The 13,824-nt window shown below is 47.9% G+C and overlaps 3 protein-coding genes across 3 annotated transcripts; 1 reads left to right on the plus strand and 2 right to left on the minus strand.

Moving 5' to 3' along the window:
- Positions 1-2,258: 2,258 nt before the first annotated feature.
- LOC134877623 (complement C1q-like protein 4) lies at positions 2,259-4,852 on the minus strand. The gene is made up of 5 exons (XM_063903189.1): positions 4,672-4,852; positions 4,523-4,588; positions 4,412-4,442; positions 3,269-3,513; positions 2,259-2,902 (listed from the first exon to the last, which is right to left on the minus strand). Exons 1-5 carry the CDS (start codon positions 4,684-4,686, stop codon positions 2,591-2,593), a joined length of 669 nt encoding a protein of 222 aa, XP_063759259.1. The 5' UTR covers positions 4,687-4,852; the 3' UTR covers positions 2,259-2,590.
- A 1,735-nt stretch (positions 4,853-6,587) lies between these two features.
- Positions 6,588-10,058, minus strand: si:ch211-237i5.4 (insulin-like growth factor-binding protein complex acid labile subunit). The gene is made up of 6 exons (XM_063903188.1): positions 9,760-10,058; positions 8,749-9,072; positions 8,332-8,477; positions 8,090-8,258; positions 7,850-8,012; positions 6,588-6,895 (listed from the first exon to the last, which is right to left on the minus strand). The coding sequence occupies exons 2-6, from the start codon at positions 9,022-9,024 to the stop codon at positions 6,588-6,590; spliced, it is 1,062 nt and encodes a 353-aa protein (XP_063759258.1). The 5' UTR covers positions 9,025-9,072; positions 9,760-10,058.
- A 511-nt stretch (positions 10,059-10,569) lies between these two features.
- Positions 10,570-13,548, plus strand: pex12 (peroxisomal biogenesis factor 12). The gene is made up of 4 exons (XM_063903855.1): positions 10,570-10,794; positions 11,215-11,338; positions 11,435-11,973; positions 12,184-13,548. Exons 2-4 carry the CDS (start codon positions 11,219-11,221, stop codon positions 12,593-12,595), a joined length of 1,071 nt encoding a protein of 356 aa, XP_063759925.1. The 5' UTR covers positions 10,570-10,794; positions 11,215-11,218; the 3' UTR covers positions 12,596-13,548.
- The last annotated feature ends 276 nt before the right edge of the window (positions 13,549-13,824 follow it).

Here is a 13,824-nt window from a genome sequence, read left to right on the forward strand (position 1 = left end):
ATCCACCTGCTCTAACCACAGCAGCAGACACCATCCCTCAAGGGTGATGCAATGCTTTTATTATCCAGTAGAGGGCAGTGTTTGTCTCCACAGATAGTCGGCTTTCTGAACAATATATGAGATGCAAATTAACGAACATTAAAAATACTTTTGCCTCGTCTCTGAGTTGTCCTCCCCACCTGAAAATGTATTTCAGTTCTAGTTCTCTTACATTTGTAAATCCCTGTTAACTCTACAATAAAGGACTTGTCTTGCTTTGTGTTCTGCAAACACTGCGATCACAGCTGTTATATTTCAACTCCCTCAGAACCACATCCACTGCAGTGACCAATATGAAACTACAGCTTCACCGTAGCATGGTTCCTGTTTCCCCAAATACAACTTGAAATCCAAATAGTCAAACTACAGCCTTCACTAAGGGAGGGTGTTTCTTACCGCACACTAAGACCAAGCAGAGACCTTCAAAGATCACCAGAGACACCAGGAATTGGGTCGAAGTGTACAAAGTACATACATGTACTAAGGTATCAAAACGAGTGTATTAACATCAATGTAAACAACAACAACAACAACATTATAGATAGATAGAAGTGCAAAGAGAAACAAGTGCGATATATAGAGTACAGTATATGCAGCTAAGAGTGATTATGTAAAGATAAGGGCAGTATAAAGAGGGGGAGTAATTGGCATAGTATAAACAGATGTAGTATGAACAAATATACAGATGTGCTATATTACTATACAGATGGCCAGTATACATATATAATAAATATCTATCTCTCTATCTATCTATCTCTATATCTATCTCTATCTCTAGATATCTCTCTATCTCTCTATCTATATCTATATCTCTATATCTATCTCTCTATCTATCTCTCTATCTATCTCTATATCTATCTCTATATCTATCTCTATCTATCTCTCTATCTCTCTCTATATCTATCTCTCTCTATATCTCTCTCTATCTCTATCTCTAGATATTTGAATAGTATATATCATATATAACATGGACAATACACATACTTTATGACAGAAGGCTGTGACGTCAGCCCCACCGCCAAATCCAGCTGCATTCAGCTCGGGGCGCAGGAGAGGTGCGCCCCAACATCGTCCTATCTCTTGTATTGAAGAGGAGCTACTGCGCACGTACAACTTTTAACAAGAGTCTATGGGCAAAGATTCCTGCGCCCCAGTGAGGTGTCTCCTCCTGCTGGACAGAGAGGTGTCTCCTCCTGCTGGATGGTGAGACCACCTGCTGGACAGTGAGGTGTCTCCTCCTGCTGGATGGTGAGACCACCTGCTGGACAGTGAGGTGTCTCCACCTGCTGGACAGTGAGGTGTCTCCTCCTGCTGGACAGTAAGGTGTCTCCACCTGCTGGACAGTGAGGTGTCTCCTCCTGCTGGACGGTAAGACCTCCTGCTGGACAGTGAGGTGTCTCCTCCTGCTGGACAGTAAGGTGTCTCCACCTGCTGGACAGTGAGGTGTCTCCTCCTGCTGGACGGTCAGACCTCCTGCTGGACAGTGAGGTGTCTCCACCTGCTGGACAGTGAGGTGTCTCAACCTGCTGGACAGTGAGACCTCCTGTTGGACGGTGAGAACTCCTGTTGGACAGTGAGGTGTCTCAACCTGCTGGACAGTGAGACCTCTTGCTGGACGGTGAGACCTCCTGTTGGACGGTGAGGTGTCTCCACCTGCTGGACAGTAAGGTGTCTCCTCCTGCTGGAGGGTGAGACCTCCTGCTGGACAGTGAGGTGTCTCCTCCTGCTGGACAGTGAGGTGTCTCCACCTGCTGGACGGTGAGACCTCCTGCTGGACAGTGAGGTGTCTCCACCTGCTGGACAGTGAGACCTCCTGCTGGACGGTGAGGTGTCTCCACCTGCTGGACGGTGAGACCTCCTGCTGGACGGTGAGGTGTCTCCACCTCAAACCATCCTCTTCTTTAGTCAGGTTCAGGGAAAGGTGGAAGCTGATGCATTTCATTATGCTATCAAAAAGTCGACACAATTGCAGTTCATTGATATTTTTAACTCTTAAATTGGCATATAAACAATTTGGCATGTGAATTAAAACCCACATGTTACCTGTTATTACACCAATACAACCCCCAGAGGACTCTAAGGACCCTATCCCACAGGACCAAACCATTCAAGGGTTCATCCGCTCATCCACAAGCTGCTTTTCTGACCAGCTTCCAGTCAAAGCAGCTGAGGACTCAGTGGAGACCAAACAGAGCAGAAAGCAAAATAAAAACAGGAAGTTCAACTCCAGATGTCTTTAATGTTGAATTATTAGACGCTCATGTTATCCAAGACACATTAAAAGCCGACAACACTGAAACAAAACACACCCGCAGCGTCTCACACCTTCAAACACCGCCAATAAATCTGATTACGTGTGTTATTGGGATGAACCGATCCGACGACGGTAAGAGCAAGTGTTAAAACGCAGAAACTGTGATTAAAATGCTTAAAAGCATCGCCGATAAATCCAATCGTTGGTCATCTTAAAAACGGGTTCTTTGCCAAATGACTAAAGAAAAACAACCTCTAAAACTACGAGGAAGCCCCCTGGCTCAGTGACCCCCCATGGTTAGTCCCAGAGGAGCCAGCAGAGCAGAGTGAGGACCACACCGGTCAGAGAGGCCTTCAGGTCCTCAGAGCCAGACACCATGGTCCTGATGAGGCCCGGGCTGGAGATGGGACAGGAGCTACCAGAGCCATACTTCGCCCCCAGCGTGGACACCCCCTCGCTGGCCAGCAGGACCCCGGAGAAGGTGATGGTTTTGGAGACTGTGCTAGCCCAGGCGCAGGTCCCGGATAACTGCTTCATCCAGACCTGGTCCCCTTTCTTCAAGTCCTCCAGGCAGTAGCAGGTGTTGAGGGTTGTGTCCCCGCCAGAGACCTGGGGGAGACGAGGGTGGAGAGAGGTGCAGGAATAAGTCAGCATTTCATCACTTCCTGTCCCCTGGAGGTCAATGGTTTCCTGAATGTGTAGTAAAAACCCCACTGGTGAATGAGGGGCTGGGCTGGGTGTCCGTACTGGGAGGATAGCGTTATGGTCGCTGCTTGGGTATATTTATATAAACCATTGGTACTTTGCTACAGATTAGACAACAGGTAGCAGACATATACAATCTAAATAAATACATTCAACATGAATATTAGAATTTAAAAAATAATTAAATAACGAACAAAGAATAAAATAATGTAAAATAAATAACAATAAAGCCCAACCCCCTTCCTCTTAGTCTAGTGGACCCTTGTGTACCTGAGCGTGGCAGCTGGTCCTCCGGGCCCCGTTGACCACGAAGTACCAGACATTGTTGTGGTTTCCGCGGCACAGCAGGGCAGCGAACACAAACTGGTAGATGCCAGTGACTGGCGCGGTGAAAACCCCCGAGTCATTGCTGTAGGCCGAGCCCTGGTTCACCAGCACGTCGTTGAAGGTGATCGGGTTGAACTCGATGTCTCTCAGCTGGCCCTGGAAGGCAGCGTAGAAGAGAACAGCGCCCCCTGGGACAGAGGAGCTGCATCACTTTGACAGCTCATTTTCTGTCTGAGGCATGTTCATTTAAAAGTGTTTCTGCTCAGACGTGCACATAAACACATCCAATAACCAAATGAATACCTAACAGACCGCATTCATACCAAAGCTGAATGACCAGCAGGGGGTCCCTTTGAACAGATCATCAGAATATGGTTGAGGCATGCTTTGGCTTGCCCAAATTAGACTGCTGATTAGTATTTCATTTGTAGGCTAGAACGACCTAGTTAGCCAGTACGTTAGCAGTAAAAAGCACCTCCTCTCTTCAGGAGTTCAGATATCCGTACGGTCTCTACCATAACACTCAATGCAGCTCCCCCTCCCCTGAAAGAATGAGTCCAGCTCTGAAACCACATGCAGAACTACAAGGTACAAAGTGTACATGTGATGTGAAGTGTTTCAGCGTGTTTGAAATATGTTGTGCTATCACATGTTATTGTTCTTATTGACTGTGCTGTGCTGTGTGGACCTGCCCAGGGACTGCAGATAGAAATCAGCAACCTGCTGCTGGAACAAAGAGGTGATGTTCTTTCTGTTCCCGGACAACTGAACCAATAAACCAGAGGGAACTAATACCCTCTGAAAGATGTGTCTCAAGTGTAGTGTTACAGTTCTTTTTTTGAAATAATCCTAAAGCTGTCAAATAAAAACCTGCTCATTATTTCTGAAAACATTCATAGAAAAAGCCAAACCTGTTTCCGGATCAGAATCAGCAGTACTGTGAACTACGGATGTGCTGTGCTGAACAAGCCAGCTTCAACTTAGCTGTTAACTTAGCACTTGCTATGCTAACACTACTGGGGCTCCTTCTAGCCTCACATCAACAAATAGGTCCTTTAGTGAAGTCAATATTTCCTCACCACCTACCCTGCTGTGCAGCTGCTGTCTGTCGGGGGATCTGTGGACAGGATTGAGTTATGTACGTCAGTATGAAAGGTGAGTTTGAAGGTTGAGGGTCCAGGTTGTCAGTTCACTCACCAGCTTCTTTGGGTTTGCTGCAACCAAACTGGAAACACAGACCAGCGTCACAAACACTGAACCCATCTGGAACAAACAGAGAGAAGCAAAAACTGCGAACAAAAGTCATCTGAAGGGTTAAGGACCAGGACGGACGGACGGACAGGTACCTGGTTGGAGATCATTTTCCTGCAGAGATCTGTTCACTCACTGCTGAAGTCGAGGTGGACTGTACCCTCTTGGCACGGCTCTGTTACAAAATCTGTTTGACTTACACACACACACACACACACACACACACATACACATACACACACACACACACACACACACACACACACACACACACACACACACACACACACACACACACACACACACAGTTTGTTTGCACTGGGGATGGGATGCTTTCAGGACAGATGAGGAGCACCATATGAACTATTTGTTTTCTATACTATGGCCTGCTCCATGTGAAAGGGACAGAGCCTCTGACGGTGTTATGATGCAGGTAAGTCAGGTGAGGTCAGTACTGTCAGCTGCTGCTAACGGGTCTGAAACCAGAGCCCAGTCTGCTCTGATTGATTAGCTCTGTTGTGATTGGTCAACCACTGAGATGTCCCGCCCCTTAGCCTATCAGGTAGAATGTGTTAGTGATGTCACTATGTTTGGAGTCACATGGACAGAGTGATGTCACTCACGCCTCAATAGTTCTTTGATTTCTGTTGGGTTTCTGTCATGGGATTCTGACTTTTCCAACGTGACTACAAATGAAGATAAAGAATAGCAGTCTGTCTCTGTCTTTAATCCTCCTGCAGACACTCAGATCTAACAGACCAACCCAGTTCAGCAGTAATCGTCCTGACATCTGGCCTGTGCCCTCAATAGGACCGTTTCCCCCCATCAACCCTGCAGTAATCCTCACAGACTTATGGTCCTGTGTTGTTCCCACTGGGGAAAGAAAAGCCTTCTATCATTGGACATTTGGCACAGACAGCGGTGAAAGCGGATGCTCAAGAAGACTGAAAGTGCACGTTTGTTCTTTGATTTTGTTTTAATTTAAGCAGCATCAAACTGCATGAGCAATACTGGAGTGCTGTGATGGTCCTTTCCAATCAAACCACATAGGAAGGGAACGTGGAAGGAGTATTTGAACGGTGAGGGTGGCAAAAACACTTTGGAGCTTTACAGGTATGGAAATCCTTCTGGTGGAAACATGAACAATTACTCAAACCACACTGAGTGCATTGTCCTTCAGGGCTTCCATACAGCACACTCTATTTTCTGTTTGGAAGTCAAAGGAAAGGGGGATTTCTCTATGCAAGGGCGGTGGTGGCAAAGTCTATTGGGACTTGGGAACTGCCGCTGTGCCCCTGAGCAAGGCACCGCTCCCTTGGCTGCGTAACAGCAGTGATTGCGGTTCCTCTGGTGCTTTCTTCAGTATTTAGTAAGTGTAACTGAATATAGTCGCCTAAAAGACACCACTGTTCATTTTATAGGGCAGTCTGTGCTGATTGGCCACCATGAACTATCAATCAATAAATCAAAGTTTAATTACAGAGCCCAATATCACACACTTCACATCTGTCTCAGTGGGCTTTGGGATATGAATACGACCCCCTCACATCAGACAAGGAAACACTCCAAAGGAAAACTGAAGAAACCTCAGAGAGAAACAGAGGAGGGGTCCGGCAGTAGATGTTGTGATGAACGTGCAAGCAGCGGTGATTCCTGTGAGGGCACAGCAGCCGTACAGAGACCCTGCACAGAGTTCACCAAGTACCAGAGGAAGCATCCGAATGGAGACACAGCAGGTGCTCTCAGAACGATCAGACAGTTGGGCGTGGACGCCTCCTCCTTGGCTAGGTGAAGTTTCAGAATACAGCAATATATAAACACCTTTTTCTTCAGGATTCAAGAAGCGTCCCACTATTCTGGTTAGTAAAATAAGTTGTTAATTGTATTGGGTTAAAAGAGTAGTCTTTATCATATGGTACCACGACGCTGCTACGTAGTTAGCTTACAGCGGCGATTGTCATGAGGCGGTGAACTTAGGTTTCCTTGTCATCAGTGAGCTGTTGGTTCAGTCTCAGGACGCCGGGCTGGAGGTTTGGTTCTGTGACTCGGTGTCCCAGTTCTTCCCCCTGTTCCTCTTCCGGTTCCTCTCAGCCATCACCAAAGCGGCCAGCACGGTGACCAGTACGGTGATGGTGATGACCAGCACGGTGGCCGTCTCCGCAACGCACAGCTGGCTGTCCACCCAGGCCAGAGAGAACCCGGCCAGCTGCGGCGGCTCGCGGCATGTCACATTGTGGTAGTCGTCGATGTGGAGGTGTCGAACGTAAAGGATCTTACTGAAGACACGATGCAGGTCGCAGTCGCAGTTCCACGGGTTCCCTGGTGGAGAAACATGAGGAAACGTCAGGGTGGGAGGGGACCAAGAACTTTTATTAAATTACCAAACCACATTTGAAAATGGAGGCTGCTAACAAGAGTCTAAACGAGACGTCCTCACGCCCAACATTAGCCTCCTTTAGCTTAGCGGTGGAGACGTGAAGTCATGTGACCGTGCTGTAGTTCCTTTATAGCCCAACATTAGCCACCTTTAGCTTAGCGGTGGTGACGTGAAGTCATGTGACCGTGCTGTAGTTCCTTTATAGCCCAACATTAGCCTCCTTTAGCTTAGCGGTGGTGACGTGAAGTCATGTGACCGTGCTGTAGTTCCTTTATAGCCCAACATTAGCCTCCTTTAGCTTAGCGGTGGAGACGTGAAGTCATGTGACCGTGCTGTAGTTCCTTTATAGCCCAACATTAGCCTCCTTTAGCTTAGCGGTGGTGACGTGAAGTCATGTGACCATGCTGTAGTTCCTTTATAGCCCAACATTAGCCACCTTTAGCTTAGCGGTGGTGACGTGAAGTCATGTGACCGTGCTGTAGTTCCTTTATAGCCCAACATTAGGCTCCTTTAGCTTAGCGGTGGTGATCCATCACTGGGTCAGAGGCTGGGATTGTGGGATTTTAAACTGATGTGCATTAAGTGCTCCGTCTGGCCTCATGTATGCTGCTCTCGCTCTCCGGTCGGTTCCTTCTTGTCAGATAATATCTGCCATCTGGCAGCCAAAACAACACAATAAAGCAGCAGCCTGCAGAAGGAATCTGCCACATCAACATGTTATAGGATTCCTTCTCTTGGACAGCAACATGTTGTAGTTAACTACCGCTTCTTGTGGTAATGAGATATGAATCAACAATACAGCTTCTGCTCTTCTACTGCAACAGAATATGCATTATGTCAGGAGAAGCGTGGTGTCTCTTCCCTTCAGAGGAACCAGGGGTATAGAGTATATGAACCTGAGAGCTGGATATGTGTCGCCGTGGTATGGAGGCTGATGAGGGTCTTGAACTTGAGGTGATGAAGGTTGTTTCCCTCCAGAGCGAGAACCGCCAGGCTGTAGAGCGGAGCCAGAGCGCCGTTCTCGATCTGAGAGATGTTGTTGTTACTCAGCTGCAGAACCTGAGAGACACACAGTCAAACAATTAGATTCATGTCTTCTAGACATGAGGACATCATTTCCACAGTGATGCACCCACCTCCAGTGCAGGCAGCATGTCCATGCTCCCCTTCTGCACCCCCATCAGTCTGTTGTTGTGCAGGTATAGCTGACGGAGTCGGGAGAGGCCCCTGAACACACCGGGGCCCACTGACTCCAGCTGGTTATAGCTCAGGTCCAGCTTCTCCATGTTGTCCAGATACTCCAAGCTGACGAGAGGAGGGAGAGGACATTAAAGGGGGGCTCTGGAAGAGGCTAAATATGCAGGGTGAGGGGGGGTACCTGTGTCCTGATAGGTAAACCAGGCTGTTGTGCTCCAGTCTCAGCTCTTTGAGGGCGGACAGGCTGGTGGAGAAGTCGACAGGGAGAGACGTCAGCTGGTTATAACTCAGATCCAGCTTCTCCAGGTACGACAGGGAGACAAACGCCTGAGGAGACAAAGAGAGGGACTTCTTACAGACACATCATTTCCTTCTCCCTCGCTGTGACGCAGGGGGAGCTGCTTTTTAACTTCCTTCCCTTCCCCCCTCCCTCGGTAATCCTCTCGCGTTTCGTCCTCATCCGGGCCCCGGTCCGTCCTCATATACAGAGTTAAACCCCAGGTCAGAAGGCCTCATGTTTCTCCTCTCAGAGCATCTACAGAGTGATGTAACCCCTGGAGCTTGATTCTGATTGGACAAATATGACACCCAGCCTCACCTGTGGCTCCACTTCCTGTATCTGGCTGTCGGCGAGCACCAGCACCCTGAGGGACCAGAGGCCCCTGAAGGCTCTGGGCCCGACCTCCGTCAGGTTGTTTCCTCCCAGCTCCAGGAGCCAGGTGCCGTGAGGGAGGCCCCTGGGAACCTGTTCGAACCCCCGGGCCCTGCAGTCCACCAGGTCGGCGTTATCGTAGCAGATGCAGAGGTGAGGACAGGAGGGGGAGGAATCAACGGGGGGGTGGAGGGAGAGGAGGGAGAGGAAGAGGAGACGCATGGTTCCTCTGAGAGATGATGAAGGCTCGTCTGAAGGTAGAGCCTCAGCCTGGAGACAACACATATTAATATTCACCGCTCTGATTGGTCTACCGCTCAGAGATGTCCCGCCCCTTAGCCTATCACGTACAATGTGTTGGAGTGCTAGCCAATAGGAGCGAGCAGTATAAGTGCAGGTTTCTATCTGTGGTTTATATAACCTCATCATTATGAGAGGATTACACTCACACACACAGAAGCATCAGTCACAGCCAGAATATTTGATATTTTATTATTACTACTGTCTAAATATAAAAATAATAATTATAATACAAACATAAGAAGTTAAAGGAAACATGTACACCACAAGATTCAATCAAATAAAAACAAAAACGAATTGATAGACAAAAAAGATTCAACTAAAAAGTCCAATAAAAACTAACCGTAATAGAAATATTTAATTAAAGTTCATTTGAATTTCTGAAAAATGTCTTAGAAAGTGATAAATGAAATATAAAAATAAAGAGTACAATTAAAATATGATTAAATAGAACACAAATATTTATACACATGTACAAAGTTCAAATGTTCACATTGCACTTTAACAACACTGTATTTCTACATTTGAAGTCACAGAAAAATAAAGGAAAAACTAAAAACTCCAATAAAAGATAAACACAAATCAAATCAAATATTGTCCTGCATCTGTATGGTGTAGTTGTACATCCTTAACGTAAAAAATACTTCAATTACTGACCTCCTGCAGACATCTCCTCCCGGATCATCCCTGTAAACGTGCTCCTGTCTCACAGTCTGCAGGACGCTGAGGATGCACAGAGAGATAGAGACAGACACAGAGACAGAAAGACAAAGACAGACACAGAGACAGAGAGAGACAGAAAGACAGACACAGAGACAGAGAGAGACAGAAAGACAGAGACACAGTGACGGTGGTGACGGTGGTGATGGAGACTCAGCCGTCAGTAATCCTCTAATCCCCCAGTCACCAAATGTTTCCTCTCATCTCTGAACTCTGCAGCTCATCACCCCTCTCTCCATCCCTCCCTCTGTCCCACTCTAATGTTACATAAAGACAAATCACATCTTGAGGAGTGTGTGTGTGTGTGTGTGTGTGTGTGCGCGCGCGCGCGCGTGTGCGTGCGTGAGCATTTTGAAGGAACAGATGGAGGACAAACGGAGAAGTAAACAGGCATGCAGGTCAACAACACACATAAACACACTCAACAACCTGAATTTTCCTGCCCAGAATCTCGTTTGCTGTTATTCCACTGAACGTATTCTGTACATTTGATAAGGATTTGATTAATTATTATGTTCATGTTGGTTGGTGGATGAAGGGAGAGCCTTTATATTTGTGTTGATTCTTTTTCATTAAACTTTACATATGTTTCCACAGTTTAGTTTGTAATATTTTTCTATAATTTCTTTATATTTATGTTGCTTCAGATTTTATTAGTTGTATTATTTTTAAATTATTATTAATGTATTTTTTTCTATCCCTGTTGGGACCACTCACCCAGCGTGCCGGTTACGTGCCATACGTCATGACGTCACAGTACGGAAGCGTTGTATTGTTGACAGAGCTGCAGCATGGCGGGTCTTTAACGGCAGAATTAAAGGGAATGTTAACAGTTTTTTAAAGCTTTAATGTTCCTAACAAATCAGTGGATGAACACAGAGACGGATGGAGTTAGAGTGGAAACCCTGAAGCTGAGGGGAAACATTAGCGACGCAGAGCTAACTTCCGGCTAACGGCTAACAGCTAACAGAGGTAAATAAATACATGTGTTGGTTTGAAAACATGCATGCTGCACAAAAACTGCAGGACAACGAGCTGTTTGACTCTCACTCTGACTGATAGGTCTTTGAATGCAATGTGCACTTTGTCTCAATGTGTCAGGTTAACTACGGACTTTATACTGAGGGACTCTTTCTGTCCCTCAGCTCACCGTGTCTCACACTGAAAGACACGTTTGATTAGAGACAGCAGGGAAAAGTACTTCTACTCAAATAAAGTTCTGTTGAATGGAGTTGTTTATTCACATACTGTAACTTAAGGTGAGTATAGTCCCTTTGATTGTGTGTGTGTGTGTGTGTGTGTGTGTGTGTGTGTGTGTGTGTGTGTGTGTGTGTGTGTGTGTGTGTGTGTGTGTGTGTGTGTGTGTGTGTGTGTGTGTGAGATCTGCTGCAGCGTCATGGCGGAGGCGGGGGCCCACCTGACCCCGGCAGTGAACGACCAGCCGTCGGTCTTCGAGGTTCTGGCTCAGGAGTCTCTGATGGAGGCGGTCCGACCTGCGCTGAGGCATGCCGTCAAGGTGAGGGGGGGGGGCGTTACCTGTGAGGCTCCACAGTTACCTGTTCTTTTCAACTACTTCTCATTTGGAGGGGAACTGTATTTCTTGGGCCGTCAGGTTCTGGCGGAGTCCAACCCGTCCCGGTTCGGCTTCCTGTTCCATTTCTACGACGAGCTGTACCTGCTGCTGGACCTGCTGCTGCAGAACCACTTCCTGTCCGTCAGCAGCGCCTCCTTCTCCGAAAATTTCTACGGCCTGAAGAGGGTGTCCACAGGGGGGGCGGGACTTCCTGCTGGCCTGGGCCTGAACAGGAAGTGCCACTGGCGCTCTCTTCTGCTGCTGTGCGTGGTGCCGTACCTGCGGGTGAAGCTGGAGGCGGTTCTTGCCCGGCAGCGCGACGAGGAGGATTTCTCCATCCGGCTGGACCCGAGCCGGGTCCAGAGGCTGAGGCGGGCAGCTGTGGCTCTGCTCCCGTACGTGGGCAGTGCCTGGCGGGCCGCGGCGTTCAGCCAGCAGCTGCTCTACCTGTTCGGGGCCACCAAGACCCACAACCCCCTGCTGTGGCTTGCCAGGGTCCGGCTGGCCCGACTCAGCGCCGAGGACCTGAAGGACCTGGAGCTGATGAGCAGGAGACCGGACCAGCCAGAGGGGGGGAGGTGTGTGTGTGTGTGTGTGTGTGTGTGTGTGTGTGTGTGTGTGTGTGTGTGTGTGTGTGTGTGTGTGTGTGTGTGTGTGTGTGTGTGTGTGTGTGTGTGTGTGTGTGTGTGTGTGTGTGTGTGTGTGTGTGTGTGTGTGTGTGTGTGTGTGTGTCATGATTTCCAGTGTCAGACCTTTAACCCCCACAATGCACCTGTCCTGTGTTCCAGCCTGCTGCAGAGAGCATCCTGGGTAATGTCTCAGGGCGTGCGAGGCGTGGCGGTCTCTCTCTCCACCTCGCTGTCTCTGGGCGTCTTCTTCCTGCAGTTCCTCGACTGGTTCTACTCCTCCGACAACCATAGCGCTGTCAAGAGCCTGACCTCGCTGCCCGCCCCACCGCCGCCCCTCCACCTGCAGCGGGACCCGTCGGCCAATCGGAGCGCAGAGTCCGAGTCCCCGGCCAATACAATGTGTCCTCTGTGCCGCCGACTCCGCTGCAACTCCACGGTCCTCTCCACCTCAGGCTTCGTGTTCTGCTACCGCTGCATCTTCAGCTACGTGAAGAACCAGAGGCGCTGCCCCGTCTCCGGGCTCCCTTCCGAGCCACAGCACCTCATCAAGATCTACAGCCCCGAGACCTGATCCACCAGAGCCCTGATCCAGCACCTCATCAAGATCTGCAGCCCCGAGACCTGATCCACCAGAGCCCTGATCCAGCACCTCATCAAGATCTGCAGCCCCGAGACATGATCCACCAGAGCCCTGATCCAGCACCTCATCAAGATCTGCAGCCCCGAGTCCTGATCCACCAGGGCCCTGATCCAGCATCTCATCAAGATCTACAGCCCAGAGACCTGATCCACCAGAGCCCTGATCCAGCACGGACAGATAAAATAGGGCTGCACAATTAATCTTCATTTGATCCAGATCTCAGTATTTCTCAGTATCTGCTGAGCTAATGAACGTTAGCAGCCGAGCTAATGAACGTTAGCAGCCGAGCTAATGAACGTTAGCAGCCGAGCTAATGAACGTTAGCAGCCGAGCTAATGAACGTTAGCAGCCGAGCTAATGAACGTTATCAGCCGAGCTAATGAACGTTATCAGCCGAGCTAATGAACGTTAGCAGCCGAGCTAATGAACGTTAGCAGCCGAGCTAATGAACGTTATCAGCCGAGCTAATGAACGTTAGCAGCCGAGCTAATGAACGTTATCAGCCGAGCTAATGAACGTTAGCAGCCGAGCTAATGAACGTTAGCAGCCGAGCTAATGAACGTTATCAGCCGAGCTAATGAACGTTAGCAGCCGAGCTAATGAACGTTAGCAGCCGAGCTAATGAACGTTAGCAGCCGAGCTAATGAACGTTAGCAGCCGAGCTAATGAACGTTATCAGCCGAGCTAATGAACGTTAGCAGCCGAGCTAATGAACGTTAGCAGCCGAGCTAATGAACGTTAGCAGCCGAGCTAATGAACGTTATCAGCCGAGCTAATGAACGTTAGCAGCCGAGCTAATGAACGTTAGCAGCTAAGCTAATGAACGTTAGCAGCATTGTTGAATCTTTTCATTATGTATGTTATTAATAAACATCTAAACTACATTTTTCTAAATTATTTTTTTGATTTCTGAGAAAAAGTCTGAATAGTTTCTAATAAAAAATCTGTGTTGGGCATAAAAAAATAAAATGTATAAACTGATGTGAAAAATAATTCACAAAGATGTAAAGTAAAAAATGTAAATACAAATAACCACCTTGTTTTATTGCTGCTGTTTATTCTGTTATAGACTAACGGACTGCTTAATTGAAACAAATGTTAAGACTTAATTCAACAGAAATTTGGGAAACACAAATTAAGAATTTTAAGAGTTCTGAGAA

Source organism: Eleginops maclovinus, chromosome 16 (assembly GCF_036324505.1).
Source record: "Eleginops maclovinus isolate JMC-PN-2008 ecotype Puerto Natales chromosome 16, JC_Emac_rtc_rv5, whole genome shotgun sequence".
NCBI classification, from domain to species: Eukaryota; Metazoa; Chordata; class Actinopteri; order Perciformes; family Eleginopidae; genus Eleginops; species Eleginops maclovinus.